Source organism: Brachyistius frenatus, unplaced genomic scaffold, assembly GCF_029030835.1.
Source record: "Brachyistius frenatus isolate BFR_SWC_R1_liver_20210118 unplaced genomic scaffold, ASM2903083v1 Contig_42, whole genome shotgun sequence".
Lineage (NCBI taxonomy): Eukaryota > Metazoa > Chordata > Actinopteri > Embiotocidae > Brachyistius > Brachyistius frenatus.
The window spans coordinates 2,048,461-2,071,306 of record NW_027210641.1 but is presented as its reverse complement, the minus strand read 5'-3'; the positions used below and the strand labels follow the sequence as shown (position 1 = coordinate 2,071,306).

At 40.9% G+C, this 22,846-nt stretch overlaps 4 protein-coding genes across 4 annotated transcripts; all 4 read right to left on the bottom strand.

Annotated features, from left to right (window-relative positions):
* Positions 1-169: 169 nt before the first annotated feature.
* On the bottom strand, positions 170-1,909 carry hoxd9a (homeobox D9a). The gene is made up of 2 exons (XM_069702420.1): positions 1,274-1,909; positions 170-747 (listed from the first exon to the last, which is right to left on the bottom strand). The coding sequence occupies exons 1-2, from the start codon at positions 1,845-1,847 to the stop codon at positions 503-505; spliced, it is 819 nt and encodes a 272-aa protein (XP_069558521.1). The 5' UTR covers positions 1,848-1,909; the 3' UTR covers positions 170-502.
* A 1,572-nt stretch (positions 1,910-3,481) lies between these two features.
* Positions 3,482-5,853, bottom strand: hoxd10a (homeobox D10a). Its single transcript, XM_069702419.1, has 2 exons — positions 5,079-5,853; positions 3,482-4,178 (listed from the first exon to the last, which is right to left on the bottom strand). The coding sequence occupies exons 1-2, from the start codon at positions 5,824-5,826 to the stop codon at positions 3,904-3,906; spliced, it is 1,023 nt and encodes a 340-aa protein (XP_069558520.1). The 5' UTR covers positions 5,827-5,853; the 3' UTR covers positions 3,482-3,903.
* Positions 5,854-7,464: 1,611 nt separating this feature from the next.
* hoxd11a (homeobox D11a) lies at positions 7,465-11,660 on the bottom strand. Its single transcript, XM_069702418.1, is given in 3 exon segments — positions 7,465-10,073; positions 10,854-11,493; positions 11,496-11,660. Coding segments are annotated over 3 exon segments (1,041 nt in total). The 3' UTR covers positions 7,465-9,837.
* Positions 11,661-15,106: 3,446 nt separating this feature from the next.
* hoxd12a (homeobox D12a) lies at positions 15,107-17,618 on the bottom strand. The gene is made up of 2 exons (XM_069702417.1): positions 17,066-17,618; positions 15,107-16,526 (listed from the first exon to the last, which is right to left on the bottom strand). The coding sequence occupies exons 1-2, from the start codon at positions 17,616-17,618 to the stop codon at positions 16,288-16,290; spliced, it is 792 nt and encodes a 263-aa protein (XP_069558518.1). The 3' UTR covers positions 15,107-16,287.
* Positions 17,619-22,846: the final 5,228 nt, after the last annotated feature.

The window sequence follows — 22,846 nt, the reverse complement described above, 5'->3', positions numbered from 1 at the left end:
GGTCAAATATTTCTAATGGAAAAAATTGTCAGTTCACGTTTTACTGATGCAGTATCCCGTGTGAATGTGTGTGTGAATGTGTGTGTGTGTGTGAGTGTGTGTGAGTGTGTGTGTGTGTGTGTGTGTGTGTGTGTGTGTGTGTCAGGACATATAGACAGCAGTCAAAGTATTACTGTGAAACTGTTTTATATACAACTCCAAATTCGTATGAACTATAAAAGCAATACACAGATTTTCCTGCCGCATCAACACCCCAGTTAAAATGTAAAAAAAAAAAAAAAAAAAAAAAAAAGGAGAACATTTCAGATGGCTTCAAACATGATTAGACGGATCCTGTGTGTTTCACCAAGACGAGTCCCTGCATATGTGGACCGACACACTGACACGGAATAATAAAGGATAGCCTATCTAGAAAATAAAATGGCTACGGAGGCTCCTACCAAAAATAAATGTTATTGTTCACATGGCTTCCTTTGAGAAATGGCACCAGGCAGCAGTGAACTCATAGCTGCTCCTTGCTGCTCCTCTCTCTGTTCATCTTCTTCATTTTCATCCTCCTGTTCTGAAACCAGATCTTCACTTGTCTCTCCGTTAAGCTGAGTATGCGGGCGACCTCGTAGCGCCGATCTCTGGTCAGATACATGTTGTAGAGGAACTCCTTCTCCAGCTCTAAAGTCTGATATTTCGTGTAGGGACATCGCTTCTTTCTCGTGGAGCGTGCGTGAATCCAGTTTGCTGCAGGGTTGTCTGCAAAGCAGGAGGAGATGAAGTTAAGACACATTGGAGGAGATTCTTTTTTTTATTCATTATTATTGCAAACTTTAATGACTTTAATAAATGATTCCCAAACTGGGGTTCGATGACCTGTGAGAGGACATTGAATCAAAAGCTAAAAACTAAACGGTTAAAACTGCGTATTTTTGACAGACAATGCAAAGAGGAGCATTTCCATGACATGTTTTCCTGTTTGTACTGATACGTCAGAAACAACTGAGAGAAATACATCGTCTATATCTCATCATAAAGTTTCCTCAGGTGAAATCGTATCGAAATAGAGCCTATGTTTGTCTACTTTGATTGTCCTGTGACATGAAAAACATTCGGATCCTTGCAATGACCTTTGTAGGGCGGTTTTTTTTTTTTTTTTTCTCCCTTTCGGAGCCACGATATAGTACGAGACACTTTTATAGGTTAGTAAAAGCTCCAGTTTTACACACCCAGCTCATACAGTTCTGAGGGTTGTAAATCAGCACCGGCTATTTCGTTTACTTACTTGGGTCAAGTTGTTGTTGTTTCTCCTCTTTGGGCTCGCTGTGGCTCGACAGCTCACTTCCACTGTGCTCCTTGGTCGCCTTTTCTGGACACTCCGATACTCCGCACGCGAAATCGCCGGCGAGCGGCCGAGCCTCTGCCTCCAACGCGTCGCACTGTGCAGCCTTCGCCGGCAGGACCTCTGGCTTTGTCCCGTACGGCCGACTGCTGGAGTGGAATCCGGCGAACGAAACGTGGTTTGAGATGGGGTCCATCCAGGAGCGGACGCCGACATATCTGCCGTCCGAGGCGGGCAAATGGGACTGGTGGTGGTGGTGGTGGTGGACGTACGGGTGATAAATCCCCTGCGGATGAACCGAGGACCAGGACGACGAGAAAACGGCGGACTTGGGCGCAAAATTACACGAGGAGAAGTCTGCGTTGTCGCCAGCACCTGACGGCCTCGGGGTCATCGCGTGTGGAGCCTGAATAAAGCGAGCACCGTACACATCCTCCGGCTCCTGCCCCATGATAGCGTCCACATAGCAGTTACTGAGCGTGCCACTGGAAGACATTTTTGATCTCTTCCTACTCATATAATAAGGGTAGCACTGTAACGGGAAGCTTCCCTCTATGAACAATCATAGTATTTTTGCTGGCCTGCATCTACAGGGATTGGTTACATGGATCACGTGGTCATATTTACCAATACAGCGAGTAAATCAATCCTGCCCTTGCTCTCCTTTTTCTCTCTCTCTCTCGTCAGGTTTAATTTAGCTTTTCATTTCACAAATAATAAAAAGCCCTCTCCTGATGTGACTGGAGGGAGAAAACTATTGCTCAAATAAAATGCAGGTTTTTTTCTTCCTTGTTTCTTATGAGCGCGTGGCTGCAGGACGTTGCAACAATACCTGCAGTAGTTCAAATAAGGAATAAGACACTCTTCCCCCCCAACACACAGTCCACCAACACGGAGTCCTTCTATCTTAATGCTTGACAAAAGTCTTATAATATCGTCCTGATACCCTCAATGCTAGTAAAATGGTTTATAGACTCACACAGTCCTCGTAAAGTAGATGCAGCTAATAACATGTTGTAAAGGAACAGACGCCATTTCCGTTCACAATGCGGCGGATCCATTGTTAATATTTGGCGAGGAAACATATTTTCTGGGTCGGTTTAATTTGTTTAAGTTGAGCTGGAAATGCCACTCGTGAAATTATTGTATTAATTCATAGGAGAGCAATAATGTATCAATAAATGTTTTACGAGGTGTGTGTGATTATACATGCCGTCAATAAAAGAAAAGAAAGATGTGGAGGGGTCCATATGTGTATGGCCATCTTAAGGATGTAATTTAAAAGTGATAACATTTAAATTTGGCCCTTTTTTTTAAACTTTTAAATAAATATATTTTTGGCACGTTATGAGTTTGTTTACTTACAGTGCACAAAATAATGATGATAATAATAATAATAATAATAATCACGTTTTAAAGGAAACAGTCCAGATTTATGTCCAATCTGCACACTAAGAAATTATAATATGACTTGTGATTAAAGTTATTTCTTTATAAAGACAAAAACGGGCCGGTGTCGCTCAGAGGGAATCAGCTGACATTTGTCCGTGAATGTGTGCTTGAACAGAACTTCCGCGTCCTTTTCGACTGTTAGTTTACTTCTAAACAAGCCCGAACATAAAAACGACACCATCTTTATTTGATTACACGTCCCCGCCTCTTTGCATCCCTTATTGGGATTATTGAGACTGTTTTGTCAAGTCTTTTTTGCCGGTAATGTCACAAATATGAGTTTGTAATTTTTTTTTTTAACTTGTTTTCAAGGAGCTGAAGTATAAAAATATGTGAAGTTTGGATTCTTTTTTTGTCCCGACAATATAAAAATGTGTTCAAACTGCTCGTAGCCCACAAACTAACTCTTTTCAAGTTTGAATTTTGTGGCTCACCGTCAGATGTTGTACTGAAATTCAAAACATAAGCTAGGAACATATTTGAAATTCCATCATTTGTGTTGCAGCTAAGTGCAACAAGCTCGTGCAAAAAGTTGATTTTTGTTGTTTTTGCCTGCGTCCAATTACGCGCAAATTTCGACGATGCGCGGCGCAAATACTCCTAAAAACTGGAATAAGTGTGGACAGACACTTCGACAGCATAAACAGATGTAAAACACGATTCTTTGACAATCTATTTATTGCAAGATACATTCCACAAACATGCAATAAATTCACAGATTAACATCGTTCCCAAACAACTTTAAAGCTCATAGAAACATTTCACTATTGAGCAAACGGCTTGCACTCACTGTAAAACAAATGTTGCACGACACGACAAGATGTGCTTTCATGATAAACAGAGTAACTCTTTCCACAGCTCGCCATCTCCACACAATAGGACATCCATGTCCACTGGCAGAGGGAGGAAGTACTTCTCCAATAATTTAAGACCAAAAAGTGTTACCCTGTGAGAGAAACGAAACATAACGAATACACGACGCCACACAACGTACTAATACTGGCATACAGAATACAGTCACAGTTTGGTTGAAGTTTAAGATTAACGTCCAATGCCGCTGAAGCATCAAACTGAATATGAGAGGGAAAATGAGCGACAGCTAACCACTGATACATGAGAGCTCACGAGAAGGTGAGATTTGAGGTGAGTTCACGGATGCGGTTTTCCCTGTTCATTTTCTTCAGTTTCATCCTGCGGTTCTGAAACCAGATCTTGACCTGCCTGTCGGTCAGGTTGACGCCCCTACTGATCTCTAGGCGGCGCTCTCGGGTCAGGTACATATTAAAGAGAAACTCCTTCTCCAACTCCAAGGTCTGGTGCTTTGTGTAGGGGCATCTTTTCTTTCTCCCACTTTTTGCTGTTAACCAGTTGGTTGTTAACGTGTTGCTCTTGCAGTCTGTAAAAAACACACACACACACACACACACACACACACACACACACACACACACACACACACACACACACACACACACACACACACACACACACACACACACACACACACACACAAACCAGTTTCAGATCAGAAACGTTCAGGATTTTAGAGATGCATTCAGCTTCATCTTAAAAGCTACTAAAAAAAAAAATCTCATCTGTTCCTTTTTGGATTCCCCCTCTGGGAAATAACACACATTATAAATGCATTCCCTGATTAAATACAATGCAGGGGTTGTAATTAGTCACATGCACTAATAAAAACTAAAATTAAATGAAACCCCAACTGATCAAACTGAACACCAGGAATACATCTTTATACGGCTGGAAAATATACACCCCCCCCCCCCCCCAAAAAAAAAAAAAAATCTAGCTATTAATTTTATGCAGGCTTAAAATGAATCAATTAAACGGTTACAATTATCATTTTGTAACTGAATTTCAAACAGTGATTTTGTAAAACTCCAGTTAAAGATAATAGAGAATAAACTATCCAGAATTAAGCACCTCAATTTTTGAGGTTCCCTGAATGACTGAATTTTGACCACAAATGCAAACAGATATTAAAATCACTTTTGCAGCATGCCTTGCATTTTTAGCGTCTGAAAGAAATTCTGTCTAATTAAAGCAGCACATTGAGAAAATATCCACACAGCCTTCTTTAAATGTAAATATCTGGGGGAAAGGGGAAAGGCTGCATGGTAAAACCATTCTCTGTTGCCTATTACTGCAACCTGAGAAACACTCTCATTAAACATTACGACTTTAGGGTTGTTTGTGTTTTATACTTGGTTTTATGATGCTGGAGCCTTCTCAGCGCAGCGCCACGAGATAAAAGCCTTCATTGTAGCCAACCCACCTTTCCCTTCCTTCTGGGGCAGCTCAGGACTGGACACCGGGGCTTCCATTGGGCTGCTTTTCTCCTCCAAGCCTGACTTGGGTTCCGGGCTCTCCACGGGGACCGGTGTTCTTACGGTCTCGGGGTTTTGCGGGACGTTCTCGAGTTTCTTTTCCACCTCTGCGAAATTAGAAGACGCCGAGGAGGGCTGCGGTTTCGGGGTGACCCGGCTGAGCTGCATCAGGGTCGGGTTGGGACTCGGCGGTTCATGGCAGTAGTTTTCCTGATGCTTCCCGTTCGCGTAAGTTTGGCTCAGTCTGAAATAACCCGGAACCGGGATCTCCGGACCGTCGACTGGACAGGATTCAGGAATAACGTTAGAATATGCAGGGACCTCTGACGAACTGACTTTTTGTACTGTCTTATCGGAGTACATGCAGCAGTTACTCTCCTCCTTTATGCTCTGTGAAAATGTACAGTTTGCCATCTGACTGGGCGGCTCTATTCTGCAGGGTCTGCTCGGATCAGTCCAGTTATCTATCTGAGGTATGTACGAGTGGACATTCATGCCCATATTTTGGTGGTTGATCTCCCCTCTTTTGCCAAAAGACGGCAAGAGTCCACAGGTTTGCATTCCGTAAGTTCCCATTTCTGAGCCAGACGGCATGTACATGTTGCTGTTGGAGTAAAAGCTGTCCGTCCTGCATGCACCAATTAAAGAGTCCACTAAAAACGTGTTTGCCGCAGGAGAGCTACTGGGAAAGGACATTTTTGGGGGGTTAAGTTCTTTAGAGGAGAGAGATCTCCTTTGTAGGCTGACATATCTAGGAAAAACAATCTGTAAGTCAGGATGCCTCCCGACCACATGACAAGCCCACCAATGAGATTTGAAAATGGCCTTGAGACGCAGCCTCCTCTCCCTGCACACACGCGTACTGCGGATGCAGACGTGGTCAACAGCGACACCTACAACACGGACTTGAAATTGGTTTTGCAGCAGGGATCATCGCGGAACTCAGAGTCTGTTCAATAAAAGTGAAACAATAACATTTAAAGGACTATCTGAATCACACTGCGGTCGCCCTTCATTTGGATCTTTACCAACCGACGACATGTTTGTGAAGTGTTTTTAATGTCTAAAGTCATTTAGACGCGTGTAAATGTCTCTTATTATGCAGACGCAAGAGAGAGAGAGAGAAAGTGTGTGTGTGTGTGTGTGTGTGTGTGTGTGTGTGTGTGTGTGTGTGTGTGTGTGTGTGTGTGTGTGTGTGTGTGTGTGTGTGTGTGTGTGTGTGTGTGTGTGTGAGCGTAAAATTAAGCCCACTTGGCGCAAAGGCGACAACTGCAGACTATTAGAAAAAACTGGAACCAGCTCCTCTGAAAACAATGTCATTTTTTTTTCTCACACATTAACCCCTCACATGACTCCAACGAAATAGCCCACGTAAAATGCCTTTTGAAATATTTTACTCTCAGATATATTCTAATAAAAATGAGACAAAGGAATAAAGATGGATGTAAATATGTCGTTTTGTCTGTTCATTTTTTTTGGTATTAATTCAAGGTTTCAGGTTTGTTGAATTTTTCGCCTATTTAAATAGGATTTTTGTTTTGTTTTGTTGTTGTTGCTGCATTTTTATAATTAAGCTGCACAAAACTATTCCACAGAGAGAAAGTGATCATTTATATTTCCCACAAAACTATCAGTTTTAAAATTAGGGATCAAGAAAACTACTCGAAGGTTTGTATGCATGAAGGTCAACGTTGCAGCTTTTCAAACTATTAGAATGATTAAATACTTGACTCTTAATCCAGAAAGGAAATTTGTCCTTTATGATTTGCTGTGATTATAGAGCACAACGTTTTTTTTATTTGCATTTTGTCACCGGCGTATTTTCGAGGTTCAAATGCAAAGTTCAAAATGACCTGCTGGAGGTGGCGGCGTGCAGGCAGAGCTCCATTGTTTTGGTCTGCCAGGAAGGCAAATGTGTGCACCATGAAGAGTGGAGAGAGAAAACACACCGTGTCCTTGCAAATATCCCAAAATCAGACGTCAGGCCGCAAAAACGACTCAAAACTACGGTCTTTACAAAAACGACAACAATACAGTAAACACAGCTGGGAATAATAATATTTGATAGAAAAGCGACAATTTAATCTAAAAATAATCAACGTGTGTGAGAGCATGTGTTGTTGATATTTATAGTTGGTTTTTATTTAAACGTGTGTATGCAAATCAGCTTAACACGAACAAAATACAATAAAAGCCCAATTTGAGTATTTTAAAGAAAATCCTTATTTAAATGAGATGTATGAGCACGTGGACGTCATTTTATGTTTTAATGATCATGTTTCTAATAATGACAACTGCGCAAAGATAACATTGGGCTATTTTTTTTAATTTTTTTTTATTATAGTGTAAAAACAACGTCTTTTATGAGGGAGTACATTTCTCAGGTAAAATAAACAGTTCATACATACATACAAAATATACACAAGACTTGGTGATGAATGAATTTTAACTAAAAAGAAGGACAAAAAAAATTATATCGTCCGTCGGGATACGCATTGTTTCAATTACAGCTATAATTCCCACCATTAATAATAATGATAATTTAAGACAATATCTGGAGATGCATTGCTATTTAAAACATAAGAGTAAGCATAAAATATACAAGTGTTAAGTTTGTGGAAACATGGACACAGATGTTTGTAGTTTCAAGCGAACGCCTGAAACAACAACAACAACAACAACAACATACTTCGAGAGTATTTGTAACTCGATTCAAAGCAAATCGATTTAAAAGTAAATGATGATTAAACAACAGTTATTCTGCTGCAAATTAAAATAAAATGAAAGGAAATGTAAAGCATATTTGTGTGAATAATAGCAACGACATAATACTGCAGAGAAAGATATGAGGCCTGTGAGATAATGCTCTTTAACAGGAGGGAGAAACGGAGCAGAATTATCTTTTGTTCATCATTTCAGTTCATCTCAAAGCGCGCGACTTGAAAATGTGACTGCTGCTTACATCGATTGAGAAGCAGAAGGTGGAAAGAAATAACGTGCATTCAAATAAAGTGTGTTCTTCTTTTCATCAGAGAAAGTAAAGCCTGTACTGCTGAGTGTTTTGACATGATAAAGGCCTATATAGAAATAAAACAAGTGACTTTGGGGGTTTAATTAAACAAAAACTATTCTCCTGAAGAGACCACAGGATTCACTGCACTATGAGAAGCAATAATTAAAATGCAAATCTAAACTAGCCATGTGCTGAAGGGTTTATTTCTCCACTGACTGATTTCCATGCAGGGTACATGTAACATCGGCTGATATGTGGCGGCCAAAGCTGAAAGTCTGCCCTCATGTGGATACACCGAGAACCAAAGGCAAATACCCCAAACAGTTGGTGATGCCATTTCACTGCAGGACACGATGACAACCAACTCAACGCTTAATGAAATCTCCAGTTTTGAACAGCCTTCGTGGGAAATAACAGGAAATATGATCCGTCACGGATGACATTAACATTAATCCCTCTCCGAAATTGATTTCCCCAACAAAGCACGTTGTAACAAGAGGACTAATTGTTGCTACTCAGTCCTAAAGCATAAATAAAGATCGACTGCATCACATGGATGATCAGTCAAGCTATTTGTGTCTTTGCATTTCCTCCTCCACCCTCCCGGTTACAAAATCAACAGAATGATACTCATTATAAGTGAAGCTCTGCCATTCAAACGGTTTCATTTCTTACACAGCCGGTTTGGAGTAACTGTATAATGGAGCTGCACAAAGATGGAGTCACCTGCATGTATTAAAGTTGCAAATCTTCCTCCACAGATCAAGAGGTGAAATTGCCAATTTTGTATGCTACAAAGGGAGATAAACCTGAAAACTACTTATCCTTCCAGATGGCGGTCCTTGTTAGAATATCGTCCACTGCTTTCTAGTTACTAATGGGATCATTAAGTGCCTCAAAAAGCCCCAAAAATGAGTTAAATATGTCCGGAATGCGCAGAAATCTGTTGAATTCTCCGAGTATTTGTAGCCTGGAGTTAAAAGTACTTTAAGACAGGAAGGAGAATCAGTCCTCATGTGGTCTGGGGGTTGGGACACCAAAGTCCAATAGCCCCCTATTTAGACATTTACAGCTACTTTTATTATACTGTCTAGACGGTTCAAGGTTTAGTAAACAATCCAGTATTTCAAAGCAAAGGAAATAATGAGACCATACAAGCCTGCAAGCGCCAAATTCATGTATTGATGAATCTTTTAGAAAATCACTTCGATGTCTGAGGTTATTTTTTGGGGAACTTAAATTCACGTGACCGGTTTGGAGACTAGGATATATTTTCTTGGACTATTTTTCACACCACCACGTAGCCTACATTACACATGCGTCTTACACATTTACACAAGGAAGAAGCGTACATATATTTTATATAAATATTTTCAAAGCAGCTCGCGATCTGCTGAAACATTTGTTTGCCGATGACGCAAAAACACATGACTTCAAATAAATAAATGCTGGAATTGTTGCAAAAAATATGGCAGCTTGGTTTTCTAAACGCTATATGTTTGTAGAGTTAACTGTTTAAACAGGATGATCAGAGTTCAAATATGGGACCAGTCTTTAAAACGTGTGTGCAGCTCCTATTTTAGTTCCCGTGTGTGTGTGTGCGCGCGCGCGTGTGTGTGTGTGTGTGTGTGTGTGTGTGTGTGTGTGTGTGTGTGTGTGTGCGTGCGTGTGCGTGTGCGAGACTATGTCAGGTATCAGAATAAAGGATTCCCAGTGAAATACTGTAGGCGGTCGCGGTTCAGCTTTTTTTCTTTCATTCTTCTGTTCTGAAACCAAATTTTCACCTGCCGATCTGTCAGATTTAACATCCTGGACAGCTGAAGCCGCTTCTCTTTGTTAATGTACACGTTGAAGAAAAACTCTCGTTCAAGTTCTCGGATTTGGTATTTGGAGTAAGGACACCTCTTCTTCCTGGACTTGGTTGATGAACCTGCACGAGACAAAAAATATTCGGAATTATTCGCAGTTTTTCTAAAAGATCAAGATTGTAAATAATGGCTGCAGAAGTTAACAGGTTGACAGAGACATTTATTGATTGATTTCCGCATCTCTTCCACACACACACACACACACACACACACACACACACACACACACACACACACACACACACTTACAAACTCCGACTCTCTCTCTCTCACACACACGCACGCACGCACGCACGCACGCACACACACACACACACACACACACACACACACACACACACACACACACACACACACACACACACAGAGAGAGAGAGAGAGAGAGAGAGAGAGAATGAGACAGACAACAGAGGAATTTACATGAAAATGAACTTATACTGCGCTAAAGTTTTACGCACGTTGGTGCTTAAAATCTGTCACATTGTTGCCTGGATTTCCTAAAAATATTCTTACATCTGCACAGCACTGCCTTTAGTCAATGAACTATACATTACTAAAACAAACTCCGACTCTCTTAAATGCCTTATCAATACAAATCAAGTCCAGCAAAACAGCATTGTTATTGGACACAAGGAAACCTCAGGCTACTTTACAGTTTCCCATTGTAAATACCTTTACAACCATAAAGTAAATCTTATTGGGATATAAAAGCTTTTGCATGCTTATAAAAGAGGCACATAACCGTGGACGGTCACGGCCGTAGACTAAGTGCAGTCCAGCCTCTCCATATGTCTCATTGCTCGCGTTCTACCGACTACAAACAGGACAAAACATGGACTTACTCTGTTGGTTGTTGTCGCCGCAGTTGGAGGATGAGTCCTCGTCGATGCTCCCGCTCGGGTCAGCTTGGTGCTGCTCCAGTTTGGTTAAAGCCTGATTGGTATTCACAGCATCACCGGGAACGGCAGAGTCTGTCTTTTGTTCTATGGGGAGCTCCGCGTTGGGCTTCTCCGAGTTAGAAGCATCTAAAAACTGATCGAAGCCCTGGGGAAGAACCCCATTTCGGCCGACGCCGGTGAAGAAATTGCACGGCGAGTTCGTCCCTCCGTGGTGGCCGTACAAGGACTCGTTTTTGAATATCACATCCGCCCTGCTGCTGGAGGACTGGATCAGGTCCCGATGCATTATCTCGTCCGTTGAGTAGTAAGACGCGTAATTGCCCCTGTAGTGCCATTTGGGATGGTCCAGTCCATAATCCCTGAAAGCGACTTCTCGAACAGGTTGGACTTGGGCTATGTTGGTGGAATAGGGGAAATTAATCTGACACGAAGTGGTCTGTGGTAAAAAGGAGGAGACTGATGTAAAATCGGGCGTCGAAACATAATAAGTACAGCTCGGCAAAAACATATTTGACGCACAGCTGCGATCATCGTATTCCGTCATATCTCTTCTTCCCTTTCCCTCTTCGCAACAGAGGAAAAGAATTGGCAGCTTGACTGTGTTAAACTTTGTCCATCTATAGCACCACAGGCGCGTGGAAAGACCCCGCCAGGGAGAAAAAATCGGAAACGCAGGCAGACCTGCAATACATCTTGATCGATTCTTGAGGTAATTGTGTCATGTGATCCAGCTAAGAAATTACCATACATCAATATCAGTCATTAAAAACTGTCCAGGGAAACTCATGTGAGCACATACAAGAGACTCCATTGGCTCCCTGGGCTGCAGAGGAAACTCCTCTCCAGCCTTCTTGCCCTATAGCTCACGGAAAAAGCAATCTGTGAACCATCGCTGGAATATTTAATTGAAAGCTTTACTGCAACATCATCCTCATGGTGTAATGATATGTAATAGCAGCCACACACGCTCACTGCGTTAGCAAATTTGCGCGCTTTGGAGAAGGCGTCGTGTGTTTGTAGCAACAGTTAGTTAAACAGAAATAAGGAAGTTGACCTCTGCACTTAATGCAACGCTTGCAAGAGGATGACAACGAGGCCACCGCGCCTGCACATGATAAACAATTAAAGCACAAAGCTGCAGGATTATATGATTCATCAAGTCGGTTTTTATGCAAATTAATTTTAAGCTTCGTTGCGTGTAATCACTGCGCACCGTGATGGTTGGAGCAGTTAAATACGAGCAAACCGACGCTAGAAGGATTTGAATTCATTGTCAGATACAAGCCTTTTACAAGGGTGCAAAAAAAGCTCAAGCGCCACAAAAAAATATCCAAAAGACTACAAACTACTTCACTTTAAGACATTCTTATGTGCATCATATTGCAAAGCATGCAAACTATTAACGTGAGCCTCAATCGTGAAGATTTGTTTTTGCATCTAAAATGTGAAAACGGTTATTTTGTGCTTGCTTTTTAAATTTTTTTTATCAGACTATTATTTATCAGCCCTTAATATTCAGTGTACATGGAAAACAGCCAAATTAAACACAAGGTCAAGTCAAAAGTAGATTTTTGGATTCCACCAAAAAAATGTGGCAAATCATTTGGCAAGCATGAATCACTGAGCACATTCAGCATTGCCAAGTCCAAAACAACTGGCTTTGACCGTCTGCGGCCTGCAGTGATGTCCACCAAGCATTCACCAACAAGCCTCTGCAGCCAAATCACTTTCTGGCACGAAGGCGGCCATGTCTGCAGTGTTCGCCTCCTTCTCGGTGGAGAAAACGAAGTTAACACACCGGTGAACGGATTCCTCACATAATCGAGTCTCGACCAATATTTGTGTTTGTCTATGTGAGTATATTTTCACGTTTTTTTTTTATTCACAAACAAAAGAAAAATGTTGAATAGTCAATTTAAAAAAGGAGTGCAGTATTGCATAGTTTATGCAGCAGACATTGGCTTTATGTAAAAAAAATACAAATAAAATAATCATAGGAATTGTGCATTTCCGGTAAAAACGCAGCAACACAATGGTTGTATATTGTGGTTAAAGGTTAGTAGACTCTTTACTGCTTCACACGCAGGGTGGACTGAGCTTAAAGGCAACTAGGTTTATTGTTATTGGGGGTAAATTCAAGCTGACCGGTCGAGTTCTCTGTCCTCAACCTCACCACACCGCACACTGAAACCTCTTTCAGTGAGTACTTGATTTGTATTTATTTAAACTAAGCTTGTATGTATTTGCACACAAAAAAAATCAGGCCAAAAACTGGGGATGTCAAAACAAAATACTTCACTCGACGCAGAGCCTTGAGAGTGCAAAAACTTCTATATCCATCAGCAACTCTTTAAAACTGCAGTGAAATGTTAAATAATGATCGTAGGAGACTGAATTACTTGAAGTTTTCAACAAAGTTCAGCGACTTGTTGCTCGTCACCGTTGGTGTTTCTGGTCTTCAATTATCAGTCTTGATGTGAAGCATTTTTCTTTCATTATTAACAATACTTTTGTTGTTATTAGTATATCTGTTTTGCACTCCCACACTAAAATATTTTGTAATATCCAGTGTTTATATATTCATATTTAACAGTGTAATTTGTGTGGAACAGCAACAAAATATTGCATCCGAGTCTGAAGTTCAATATTTCACGTTTCAAATTGAACTTCAAAAGAGAAACGTCAAGAAACCAAACTTATTAAGAAGTAATTGTCTTCTTTTTTCTTCTTTTTTTTTTAACACGTAGCGTCTCGATAGAATAGAATCTACGTGAAAAGCCAAATCTGTCTTCAAATTATTCTTATTATTTCGAACAAAAGACATGGAGGGAAAATAATTTCTCCATCTTTACAAAGAAGCAACTTTGAGCTCATATTGTGAGAAGTAGTAATGCACAGCCTGCTAACTTGACCTTAACTTTGTTTTGGCACCCCCACTATCTTAAGGAGCCCGAGCTATGTGACGCTGCCTGCCAGTAAACCAATAAAGCAACAAATACTGCAGAGAAAACACAACAACTAAAATAGCATTCAGAGCAATTAAATGTAAAAGCAGTGATGCATAATGCGTCGTAAGTATGTTACATAAACCCGAGGTGGATTCACAACAGGCCGGCAGCAGATAGCTGATGAATAATGTATTGGAAATAACAAGGTTCACTCTACAAAATAAAAGCGGGACTAAACTCACTGATGGGGGAACCATCTCTTCACGTTTCATTACCTTTAAATGCTGCTCAGATTTTCATGAACCTATAATATGACTACAGTGGTACAGAAAGAGTTGCAGTGATGATGACGAGACAATGATGTAATGAGAGGGACCAATAATGGATTCAGTCTCTTGTAATGTCTCACGACCAGTACGGTCGCACGTGCAGCAGTCCAAGTCTCTTCTTTTAAAACCAGACCAGTGATTGAGAATTGACCAAGTTTAAGCCTTCAGGTCATGAAGGCTTAAACTTGGTCAATTCTCAATCACAATGTGGACAAAAATATAAATAAATGATATGGTAAAATATAAACAATGATGCAGTCAGATTTGCCCACAATAGGTCCTTCACGCCACCTAAATCATTTCCAGTGCGCACAGAGGAGCTTGTTTTTGGGCGTATAAAGCGTGCATATTTTCGCTGAGGTATTCAAGAAAATGCACGACTTTTAAATTAAACCAGATCCTGTCGGTCACAGCCACAACCTCCATCTGACATGGAGCAGATTTTCTTGTTGGTCAGAGCTGCTGCTGTGTTATGCACCGTGAGGAGGAAGTACGCAAATCAAGGCTAGAGCTGACCGCTGCATAGGCCGTTTAATTTTCAAAATAAGAGGGAGAGATGATAGTCATGTGTCTAAAGGCCCTGTTCAGCCATTTTAAAGTGATGAGTTGTTCATCTTTAGTGAGAAAGGTAACGGTTTTTTTTGGGGGGGGGTTCTTTCTTCGAGGTTTTCTTACAAAGCCATTTTAGCTTGCGTTTTAAAATCAGTAGTGATTGGGAGGGAAGAGGTGCAGATTATTTTCCTTTCTCAATATTTCAGCAGATACAAGTGATCAACTGGTGAACGACTAATTGATAGTCACCTGCACAAGCGTGAAGCTTTTAGGTTAAAATTGCTGTTAAATATTATGACTTAAAATATAAAATCTCTCACATGACGCACAACAACTTGAGTAAAGGTTGTTTTGAAAGGATCTTTATTTACAAATGCATTCATCTTCACATTGAGGCCACGTTACAAAACCTCTTGTCTGTGGATTAAAAGAATAAATGGCAGGTCTAATTTTCAATCTTACAATAACATGCTTACTGAAATGATTTTTAAATTATTCTAACTGAAATATACTTTAATTATCTACTTAGAAAAAGTGAATCTGAGATTAAGAGTGACTCTGATGCATCCATCCGAGTGGGTCCATGTTTTTTGTGTCAAACAAAGGCCCAACAATAACAATCTGCGATGAGTTCACATTAGATATAAAGCCATTTGAAATATCACCATCAGAATATTTGAATCACAAACTCTCGTTTTGCATTCTTTAAAATTAAACACCTTTAAAAATGAGGCGCAGACCGACCAGGACGCGCCCATTTAAAACACTCATTTAAACAGATATACAATAACATGAGAGAATCAGACATTTAATGAAATAACAACACTTTGAAAAGGGGCATGCATTATAATAAATTTATAATATGCACACATTGACTTAAGTTTGATCGTTTCGTAAACATGAACTTGACTGCCTGCTTCCATGTTAAACTGCACTACATCCGCAGGCCGCAGTACAAAATACACCAACGCGTAACGATCCACATTCCAGTTTCAATAGGCCTCACATTTGTGTTGGATGATTAAAGATGCATCATTATCCGCGGCTCTGTATAGGCCAACCAGGAGCAGCGGCCTGCTGCACATTTGGAGAATCTTAAAGCCAGAAATGACCAGGAATCTATACTCTAGAAATCTGTAATGCCATTATTATTTTTCTTACTAAAACATTGTTGGATTTTTTTTGTTTGTTGTTGTTGTCAGTAAAGACAATTGTGGCCTATAATGTGACACCAGGCGAGAATTTACATTTAACAAAACCACTATCTTTCATTAACCTTAACCAAAGTGCTTTTGCTGCCTCAGTCGAACCACAGACGGGAACTCTCGAACTATTTCGCTTTCTGGTGTGATAATCGTGCGCTTTGTGCGCGAGTCCATAAATGCAGCATTTCATTTATTCCAAAGGAAATGCCTCTCAACATGATCCAGCATTACGTTTTCTAACACATGTGGGAGAACAATAGTTTCATATGCAGTCATTTCTATCAGACAGTGTTGACGCGGCATTTAGTTCTGGTATGATGGTCAGGATCAAGTCCAAAGGTCATCAGTATGTGGAGAAAGCTTGTTCGCGCATCATGAGCCGTTTCTTCTTCATCCGCCGGTTCTGAAACCATATTTTCACTTGTTGGTCGCTCAGGTCAAGTCTGTCTGACAGGTGCTTACGCTTTTGTCTGTTGATGAATTCATTCATCATAAATTCATTCTCAAGTTCAGCGAGCTGTAGCTTCGAGTAAGGCTTTCTCTTCTTTCTGGTTTTCGCTTGTGAGGAGCACCACGGGGCACCTGGAGGGAGCAGAGGTACAAACAAGGTTTATATTTTAACACCAACTTCAGCAAAAGTGACATAAACGGAAAGGAAACAGATGGTCCATATTAAGCTGCTTATAGTGTGACCTGTACCTTGTAAAAAATATGGTTTAATACACAAAGAACAGAAGTCACCCCTAACCTATTGGGAAATAGGGCTCAAATAGCCCCCCTCCTCCTCCTCCTCCTCCCCTGCACACACACTGGTGTCTATAAGGACACTATGGCAATATTAATGTAGCAGGAGATATAAACGGACCAATCACAGTCACCCGATCTCATAACACAAAAGGTCCCCAAGTAATTCTTATACAACATTCGCCATGATGGACATTGAATAGCCTGTAATGATGTAATTGGACATCAATTATTGCCATCAAATAAAACAGTAACTCTCTAGAAACGGTCTGCAATGTGACATCATTGTAATTTTATGATTACTCCTCTATAAACTGAAGAAATTAAATGATAGAAAGAGCAGAAACTGCATAATTATGGGATATAGGTTACTTAACCTTGAGAAAAAGTGGTCCTGGAGCACGTGTTACTTGACGATGTACGAGTGGGATTCTGATCCTGTTTGGTGTCGTTCGCATTCAGTGGACCTCCTGAATCCGGATCGAGCTGTGCCGCAGAACCGTGAGACCGGCTGTCCACATCTGAGTAACCGCGGAGCGCGTGCTCCCCGCCGTAAACTTCATCCTGTCTGCCAGACTCCTCCGTCTTGTGGTTTGTGTCCTGGAAGCATCGCGCAGAGTCCTCCAGATGCGCCTTGACGTGGCCGCTGGAGGAGTTCGCGTTCAAAGACACAGAGTTGGACAGAAACGGCGGACAGTAGCCCCCGAAGGCGCGGCTCTGTGGTGGTGCTGCTGGTCCAGACGCGCACGAACTTGAGGGAGTCCACGGGAGCGTGCACACCTCTCTCCTATTGTAAGGGAGCTGATGCAGCCCGGGTATGTGGGCTCCATTACCCCGCAAATTGGAGAAATACAGCGACTCAGGTGGAGCAAAATTCAACAAAGAACCAACAAAGCCGGGATTTAAAGGATTCCGCTCACACATTTCCATGGAGCTTTCCTCAAACGCTTCTTGCAAGCCTTTTAGCAACTCCTGAAGAATAAAGGGAAGGTAATTGTTGATTTGCTAATACAGCGTCACGTGATATGCAAAATATGTTGTTCCGCCCCACCCTCGCTCCCAATACTGCAAAGCAATACACTCCAGGAGGAAATATTTTGATATTGGGTGGGTGGGGGATGAAATTATTTCAACCAATTGTTTAAATCTCTGGAATTATATGGATAAATATCTGAAGAGCCTTTGACATAGCTCTAACGTTAGAGTACAGGAGCAGGGAGCTTTGTCTGTGCTGTGGCATAAAGTAGCCTCGAACAAGGTGGCTGTTTGAAGTGACCTGTACAGTACAAGTGTAAATGCTGGGCTTTAAACGCAACACAAGAGACGACGCGTTCAGAGGCGTAATGAAATACAGTGCACAATCACAATAATTAGATTTATCTGGGAGTGGAGTCTGTTCAAAAGTATTGATATCAGATCAGATCAGGCAGATTATGTAGATTATAAATCATAACATGTAGATTACGCTCGACATCGATGAGATAAAGATAAACAGCAGTCATAAAATTCCCCATTTCTCAAATGCAGTCTGAACAATAAGGCTCACATAAGAGCCAGAGCAGGGCCTTTGTATTAAGTAACATGAGCCAGTACACTGTAGCCCTGGACAAGCTATGGCAACATGTGCGTCAAGGCAAAGATGGAATATGTGGACTTAAAGGCAGCCATGTCCTCCCAGTATGAAGTTGTTTCACTCCCTGTTCTCTTTCCTCGGAATTAATTTCTCCATAACTCGCTCAAACCACACTGAAAACATTGTTTTAAATCCTGCGTTTTACCACCTGCAGCCGACCTAATCTCCTCGTATTTGTAAAGCCATATCCAAAACTAAACTCGACCTACCAGCGCAGTTCAGATACGCGTCTATATACAGGAACTTTATTATTTTCCGGAGTGATGAAAGGGTCCATTATATATGCTATAAAAGCTTCTGCATTGTTCCCCTACAATAACGACGGTGAGTCCCCCCCCCCCCACCACCACCACCTCCCGCACAATCGTTTACATTTAGTATATATTTTTTCTAATTATAGACCCATCAAAGAGTGCGTTAATGATCCGAGTGTTTAGTTTAGTATAAATTATCATGTTCTTTTTTTTTTTTTTTTTGGATTGCCATCTTTGTTATGGAAATACACCTACAGGGAGTAAACAATGTGGTCAACTGTCTTTGAATAATCGTCTCGATAATACTCCTATAATGTCCCCATATTATTTGGGAAGACACTCAAATTATGAGGCATAAAATCTCTCAGACAAGATTAAGAAAAACTGCACGTGTGCTCAAAACACGGACACTGACAGCAGTTGGTCTTTCAGGAGGTCTCTTGCAAGAATGATCCGATATTGGCTTACTATATATTTTTTAAAATCACAGTCAGTACACAAACACGTTAAAAGAAAACAAAAAACATAAGTAATAAATAAATAACAAGTACACACAATAGTTAGGGAACAGATCTTCCTGATTATCGCCCGTTGGAGGTCAAATAGGCTTTTTGAGTGTATTTTCTGAAAGGGAAAGATCTGCAGACCCTTTGACATTAGACCGAGTCTAAGGAGGTCAGACTGAGATTCAAATAAGAAAACGGGAAAAGCTCGAATAAACACTGCAGTGTTTTATTAAGTCAGTTGTTGCGACTGTAATCCAATAGGTGGCAGTGAAAGTGTATATTTACAGTATGGCCTTTCGTTTCTGCCATGTTGTCCTCATACTGTCTTTCTTCATTGTAAAAAGCAGCTTCATTTATCTCTCAGGAATCAATCAAATCATCTTTGTCTTCCTGCTCACCAATAAAACTTGTGTTTAAATTAGAGCAGAGAAACAATAGGACGGTAGAAAATTGCTGCAAAAGTTAGCACGATAATCAAAAGAAATATGGAAATTACATAAGCATGTATTAGGCTATTTAAAAAGTAGGTTCACAGCGTAAATAAACACGTGCAACCCGAAACACACAATAAACCAACAGTAAACAAAACCTGAGTTTAAAGATGAAAATATGGCTCCTTGGCTGAACTAAATTAAATTTATTTATTTTATTTATTTATGTTTCAGTTGGAAATATTAGCTACAATCACAGGTCTAACTAATATCTAATAAATCCAAGTTTTATGGAATTAAATCATTTTTAAAATCCCGTTTCAGATTTATTTCTGGCTGCTGGGCCGCTCTGTTAGAAACTTTTTCTTTTTTTGTACACGTTATTTTGGCTATTTGAATCAATTAGACATTAATGTAAAACTTTACCGACGAAAACAATGAGAAAGCAAAATGGGAAAGATAATTTTTCCCCCTTCGGCTACACTATAAAACAAAAGATCAACACGGATTAAAATCTAAAAAAGGGGAAAATAAAAACAACCGTTCCGTTTGAGGGAAAACTGGATGTGGAGTTTAATCTGCTGGTGTAAATGATTCATTTTAATCCGTTTCATTACGAGTTTTGCACAGAAAGTGGCGATTTACCACAAACTGCTTTATACACCAAATGGAAATCAGCCTCGAGGTATGCCTGAAGCAAAAATATGACCTCTTCATATTTATATCACACATCAAATACGGATGTTTGTTATATATGAGGATATACACGATGAAGGTTTTGCTCTGTAAATGTATGACTGCAGCCTTAATTGTGTCACCAACAGGCTCCACAATTACAAAATGAAGAGAAGTTTTAGTGTTGCGTTTTAGTGTCATTTACAGCTCCTGTTGCTTCATGTTTAGGGTGTCAGGAGCCAAACTGAGCAGTTTTGGTCCTCGGGCCCTTTGAGGAAAGCTGTCCGCCGTCTATTGTCCTTGGTAATAAACTTGCTGCTTCTCTCGTTCAAGTTCTCAGAGCTGAGAAATGCTGCGTTGAATCGTTGAAGCATGAACAGTGTTTAGAGACGTGGAGATGGTTTCATAATTTAAAAGGGTTTAATTCAGAGGCTGTAGACTTGCATCAAATTTCCATTCTCCGCGGGGCACAACAGGAAAAATACTCCGAGTTGGTAATTGGAAAAAAAAAAAGCAGCTGATTATTTTTTTTTTAGTCATTATCCTTCGGGGACATTTGAAGCAGCAGCATCCTTTCAGTGGATTTATCCGAAGTAATAGACTAGAACCAACAGTCCCTCTGAGGATTTCACTGACGGAGATAAAACATTTGTAAAGTCTTATTTAAGCTGCAGCAGGTCGTTTATTTACAGGCTACATTTTTCTCAATGATCGGAAAGCGCGTGGAACAGAAAGTGAATCCGACATGTCAACGACAACAAGCGTCATCACAAATAGAAAACAGCTCCACGCGCCCTGAACACGTTTCCTATTCAAGATCGGCCCAAAACAGGCGCGTGGACTTTCTACTTTACATTCACAGCCTCTGCGTCTGAATTTATTTAGTGAGTGCAAATTGAATAGTTTATGTGAAAACCATGTATCTTAAACTATTTGCTGAATTTTCTCATCTTCTGGAACGCAGGTTTCATTTTGATTAGAAGTGAGCTGAAAACACCAAAGTCAGCTTTTCAAAAAATATCCCTATGCGGCCTCTCGAATATTAGCAGGGCACAGTGTGTTTTGGACCTGAGTGAGAAAGGTTGGACACTGAACATTAGTGGAATTAAATGAACCTGCTTTATATTAGAAGTTAAGTTCAACTCTGAATCAGCTGTTGAGAGGCAGAAAAGTTACTCCGAGCTCATTAGTATTTCTAAACCTTCTCAGTAAAGTTGGACTTGATGCGGAGTGACTTCTCACTTTGTGTCTTCCCACTCAATTCAGCTATTTATTCATCTTTTTACGCCTGTGTGTGTGTGTGCGCGTGGGTTGGGAGGGAAGTGGGGGGGGATTTATTTGACTCCTTCTTGACATCCACATGTCCACCTTAAACAACAAAACTGAGCCACCTGCATCAGGAGGAACCCAAATGTTTTCGTTTTTTTTTTTTCTTTAAATCCTACATCCTTTTCTCACGTTGTGTTGGTCAGGGCAGCACCGGCGTTGTCCCCTGCTGTCTGCATTCACAACCACCCGCCACTAGATGGCCCTCTCACTTAAGGAATGAAAGCCTACAGTCCCAACTTGCGGTGCAGTGCAGACGCACGTTGCCATAAAGCAACAGGATCATTCAGCTTTGGGACATGGATGTGCGTCGCTGTGCAGGATCGTGGATCACGAAGCAGAACCGAGAAACGGAATTAATATTGTGCAAGACAAATGTTGAACTGTGTAAAACCCAAATCCACAAAAAGACCCTCAACAACTTGTGTCTTCATTGCATTTTTGTTTTGAAATGTAAAGTGCAAAAGAGGACTGATTTGTCGCTCGTCTCTGTCACTCAAGTCAAGTCACATTAATTCATCACATTTAAACACATCACGTGTTGAGCTGAGACTCCGAGTTCAGATCCGAGTTCAGACTCCGAGTTCAGACTCCGAGTTCAGACTCCGAGTTCAGACTCCGAGTTCAGACTCCGAGTTCAGACTCGTTCCTGAATCACTTCTTATGTTATCTCCTGTAATGTGAACAAAATGGAAACCTTTTCTAGATGTGCAATTTAAATGCAGAATAAAAAAAATTAAAAAAGCAGTCACACTACATTTCACACGCACACACACACACGCGCACACACACACACACACACACACACACACACACACACACACACACACACACACACACGGGTTGAGGTTTTCAGGAGAGCGGCGCCATCTTTACTCGGCTGCGATCACAAAGCTGAGTTCAAGGAGTCAAAAGATCAATCTGGACTTTTCAACTGCGCGAGAACAAAACGACAAAGCCGTGACAGATTACTGCTGATCTCCAGGAAGGTTCACTTCTCTGACACTTTATTCATTGATGGAGCAGCAACATGCACAAAAACTTTAAAAGCACCACATCTTATTTGGCAAATAATCAAAAGTATTATCCAGAGTATGATTAAACACAACGGGGTGTTTGTTTTTTTTCCTCTTCTCTCTCTCCTACAGCTGAGAGGAAGATCTCGTTGTTGCAGCAGGTGCATTTCCACCTGCGTAGTTTTCACAGCCAATCCCACCAAACCAAACGGCTGCTGAATACATCGTTAACAGTGACTTCCATGACTGAGGTGGTTTCTCCCGCCCTGCACCGACATCCTGTCAGAGAGCAGATGCTGGATGTTGACATTTGACCA

What these genes read in the sequence shown, in the direction of transcription:
- hoxd9a (XM_069702420.1), bottom strand. Translation starts at nt 1,847, where the DNA reads ATGAGTAGGAAGAGATCAAAAATGTCTTCCAGTGGCACGCTCAGTAAC. An exon ending in ACAACAACAACTTGACCCAA is followed by an intron (nt 748 to 1,273) that starts GTAAGTAAACGA and finishes CCTGCTTTGCAG; the next exon opens with ACAACCCTGCAGCAAACTGG.
- hoxd10a (XM_069702419.1), bottom strand. Translation starts at nt 5,826, where the DNA reads ATGTCCTTTCCCAGTAGCTCTCCTGCGGCAAACACGTTTTTAGTGGAC. An exon ending in GCCCCAGAAGGAAGGGAAAG is followed by an intron (nt 4,179 to 5,078) that starts GTGGGTTGGCTA and finishes TGTTTTTTACAG; the next exon opens with ACTGCAAGAGCAACACGTTA.
- hoxd12a (XM_069702417.1), bottom strand. Translation starts at nt 17,618, where the DNA reads ATGGAAATGTGTGAGCGGAATCCTTTAAATCCCGGCTTTGTTGGTTCT. An exon ending in CAGGACCACTTTTTCTCAAG is followed by an intron (nt 16,527 to 17,065) that starts GTTAAGTAACCT and finishes TGCTCCCTCCAG; the next exon opens with GTGCCCCGTGGTGCTCCTCA.